Here is a 3,978-nt window from a genome sequence, read left to right on the forward strand (position 1 = left end):
GTTGGCAGCAGCAGCCCAGGAACTGCCAGTGGCTGGCTGCTGCTTAGAGACTATAGTGGGTAGTAACTACTGAGAAAAGGGATGGTTTTGCCCTCCTCTTTCCTGCCATCTCTGTGTCCTGACATGTGACTTCTAGTTAGACAGGCCTAGCTGAGCAGCAAGCCAGCAAGAGGAGCAGGTGTACATGTTTACTGTTGTGATTGATATTAACTGGATTACTCTGATTCTCTCACAGTAAGAAGTCCATTTCCAATGAGACCTTATCCTCACTATCCACCTCAACGACCTGGATTTTTGCCTCCACCACCTCCTCCTGAAAATAGAGTTGAACCATCTCAGTCAAATCCATCAGCTGTAGAACCAGAACCACAGCAGGAGACTTGACAGTCACTTGAGGAATGTCCTGAACCAGTTTTGTGCTCTCCTACTGGCATTTTTCTTTATGTTAAGTAACCATCGTTACTTAGGTCTATACAAACTACTTCGCTCAAATTGAAGCTTAATAGGGAAAATTCTCAGGATAGTATTTTGTAAATAAAGAATTAAATACCTATGAATATTGTGAATAAGTGATTTCCACTGTACAATAGTTGTTTTAAATTAAGTATTTCTAACTTGAGTAGTCTCTTCAGAGGTGTATAAAATTAAATCATGTGAACCTTATTGTAAAAGTCCAGCTGCTTTGTGTTGGTTGAGCTGTACAGGGAGTCTCTCTGCATGCCAAAAGTGATGCTTGCTGCTTTATGAAGAGGATGTGAAAAAAATGGAAACAGTTAATAAAAATCTACAGAAAATGAAAGCAATGTCACTGGTAAGATGGTATAATAGATGATAGGTGAATATGAATAACCATGATTCTCCACAAGAGCCCCCTTTGTTAATGGCCTTGTAGGTGATCTTTCAGCTCTCAAGTTCTACAATGTGGCAGTTCTGCCACAATACAGAGGGGGAAGAGGCAGTAGAAAAGCTGAGCAACTCTCCCATCACTCTTCAAAAGCTGGAATGGAGTAGTGTTTATTGAAGATGCATACAGGGGGTTTTTATGATGAGAGGAAGGAGTCATAGCTAAGAGATGCCCCAGCCCAGCCCAGCCCTTGCCTTTGAAGATATGTATTTGCAGCAAACTAATAGGAGGGGTGTGTTTTTACTGTGTCAACATGAATTCAGTTTATTAGGCTTTGGATTTTAACACCAGCATGGGAAAATGCTGGGCAGGACAAAAGCAGAATTAAAAAGTACAAGAAGGAAATGGCAAACTGCAGCATTAATAAGTTTGTGTCCATAAAAGGAGTTGTTGTGGTACCTTGCTCACCTCTTCAGGTTCCTGTCTGGTGCTTCCCTGGCAGGAGTGGTTGCCCCAGCAGGCACAGTGCAGCCAGGGCAGGGCCCAGTGCCAGGCTGGATCTGGACAGAGCCAAGCTCTGCTTTTAGGTGACTGTACAGTCTCAAGACTTCTGCTAGGAGCTGGTGGCTGCTCTGACAGTTTAGCTTCAACTTGAAAACCATGTAAGGACTCGGTCATTTGGGAAGGGACCCTCTAAGATAAAGAAGCAAACTGGTTTTAGCAAGCCCCAACTCAGCAGCCGTTCAGCCACCAGGCTCCATTCTCTGCATGCACGCACACATAACACACAGTTGCAGGTTTTAATGTAAATGCAGCCACCACACCCATAATTAGATGTTACCAAAAAAACCTCCAGCCCACTTCTTTTTTAATTGCTTAGGTCGAGTCTGCCAAGGGAGCATTTTCTCTTGTAGCTCAGTACTCCTGCTCCTACCATTATTCCCACATTTGTTTCTTTCAGCTGTAGAACTCTTCTGTGGCTCACTCCTACAATTTCTTTATCCTTGCTGCTTCTAGCTCACCCCTCAAAGCATTTAGATAAGCCTTTGTACTCCAGCAATTCAGTGTCAGATTCTGACAACAGACATTTTAAAGCATCATCCGTGTTAAATTAACCATGTAGTTTAACATGGCTGTTGCATCAGTTTTAGCCAATTAGTTAATGGCTACGAGTTTGCCTGAGAGACTTCACAAGGATTCTCAAAGGAATTACTGGGTTTTACCCTTACTCTTGTCATCAGTCTTAGGAACAACTAGAACTGCCAAATACAGCCTTGCCCCTGCACAGAGAACCAGGGTATAGCACAGAAATCCTGGGCTGGTAACACTGCCATAAACCTTTTTCTTTCCTTGCCCAACTCACCTGGGAGGCTGCAAAAACTGTTTATGAATATATCTGTTTTCTGAGCAAACACAATATTTTCTCCAAATATTTATTCTAAGGTAACTCTGAAAAATTCTTCCTCCACCAAAACAGTCTATGCCCACAATGGCACCAAAAGCTGCAGACAAAAGAAAAGATAGCTGTACTAAGAAAATGCAGGAAAAGCATGGATTGGATCATCCTGTACAGAGAATAGCATCATTTGAGACTTTTTTTCCCCTCCCCAGTAGCAGTCCAAAATTTTATTTTCAAATCTGGAAAACAAGCTCAGGTTTATGCAATAGGAAGCAGGTAGATGGTAACCTGTCAAATGTAGAAAGGACACACAAAAGTGTATGTAGGGAAATACCTGTTCTACCCACCCCAAAAAGAATAAGCAACCTAGCTGTGATAGATGAAAGCTTGTGTTCCAAGCTCCTGCTGAACCTAGAATGCAAAAGACTAACTTGGTATTGCCATCTTTTCAGGAAACACAAAGAAACAACAAAAGTAAAATTCCTTTTGGGATTATGCAAGTTCAGTGTAATTTCACAGTAGTTTGTAAGGTCCCACTCCAAATGCAAGAGAATATTAAGATCATCGTTATTTCCTAACAATTCCGGATCGCTTCACCTTGAATCCCTTCATCCTGGTATCACTAATTAAGATTACTGCTGAAAATACAGGCAGACAACAAACACCACTTTTACCTATTCCTAAAACAGGATAGAAATCGGGTGCAGTTCTCCAGCACTGCTCAAAGTGTGGCTTTCACCCCACACTCCTGCTTTACTGGACTCCCTGTAATTTCCAAGACAGAAAGATTGTAGCCATTTGTTTTAAGTACACTGACTTCTTCCCTGAACACAAGGCACACCCAGTGAGCAGACTTCAGGCTGTATGAAAAAAATCAGACCTGGAGCATTCTAACAATGGACAGCCACTGATTGCTAAGAGCCAGCTCTGCTGCAACTGCAGCAAGTGAAAGGGCCGCACATCTCTCTCCTGTAGTCAAGTGGGCTGCTTCTCCTGCTCCTCATCTTATCATTCAAGATTAAGTTCATTAAAACAAAGCAGAAAATAGGTTAGACCAAACAGATTAGAACTTTTATAACAACAGAAAGGCAAACAGGTTACTTCCCAACTGTTTAGTAAGGCAGTTACCCATAAAATGCAGTAGCTTGCAGAGAGAAAATTACCATTCTGCAACTGTTTAAACCAGATGATGCAGAATTTGCTTTCTTCATTTCTGGCTTTTTCTGTGTGACTTCCTGAAATCTTCAACACTTCACACCCAAACTTCAGGCTCAGATGCTGCTGAGCAGTCACCATCAGATTGATCTGCTACATAAACCTCCCTCCTGAGGCCGAGCCCTGAAAGGCACCGAGACAAGTCCCAATATTTCACTTTACTGGAATATGAAAAGCTGTAACTGTATTTACCTTATCTTTATTACCCACAGCATCTCTTCAGTATGTTGGCAAATGCTCTTGCTTACCAAATCTGGAAGATCTAGGAAACTGCTTGAACAAGCAGTGTGCAATTTTCACACTTGGCAGCAGTTTGGGCTATCGTAACGTGAAGCTCAGAAGCTCAAATAAAGTCCGTGCTTGGCACGCACACACTGACCAGCCACTCTGACAAGCCTCACAGCACAGCCAGCCATTGCAGGGCACAGCAGCTCTCCAACAGCTGAGCAGACATCTGCAGCTTTCATTCAGAAGGCACAGCTGTGTACTCTGAGGACAGATAAAACGTCAAACTGAAGCG

At 42.6% G+C, this 3,978-nt stretch overlaps 1 protein-coding gene across 2 annotated transcripts in view; it reads left to right on the top strand.

Moving 5' to 3' along the window:
* Positions 1-799, top strand: part of MIA2 (MIA SH3 domain ER export factor 2) — a 36,702-nt gene extending 35,903 nt beyond the window's left edge. For both annotated transcript variants that reach the window (XM_086895201.1, XM_086895202.1), the window contains one exon: positions 236-799. In XM_086895201.1, the coding sequence (XP_086751327.1) occupies positions 236-384 (149 nt within the window). In that variant the 3' untranslated portion in view covers positions 385-799. The remainder of the gene's footprint in view (positions 1-235) is intronic.
* Positions 800-3,978: the final 3,179 nt, after the last annotated feature.

Source organism: Cyanistes caeruleus, chromosome 6 (genome assembly GCF_971803275.1).
Source record: "Cyanistes caeruleus chromosome 6, bCyaCae1.hap1.1, whole genome shotgun sequence".
In the NCBI taxonomy this organism is placed as follows: domain Eukaryota; kingdom Metazoa; phylum Chordata; class Aves; order Passeriformes; family Paridae; genus Cyanistes; species Cyanistes caeruleus.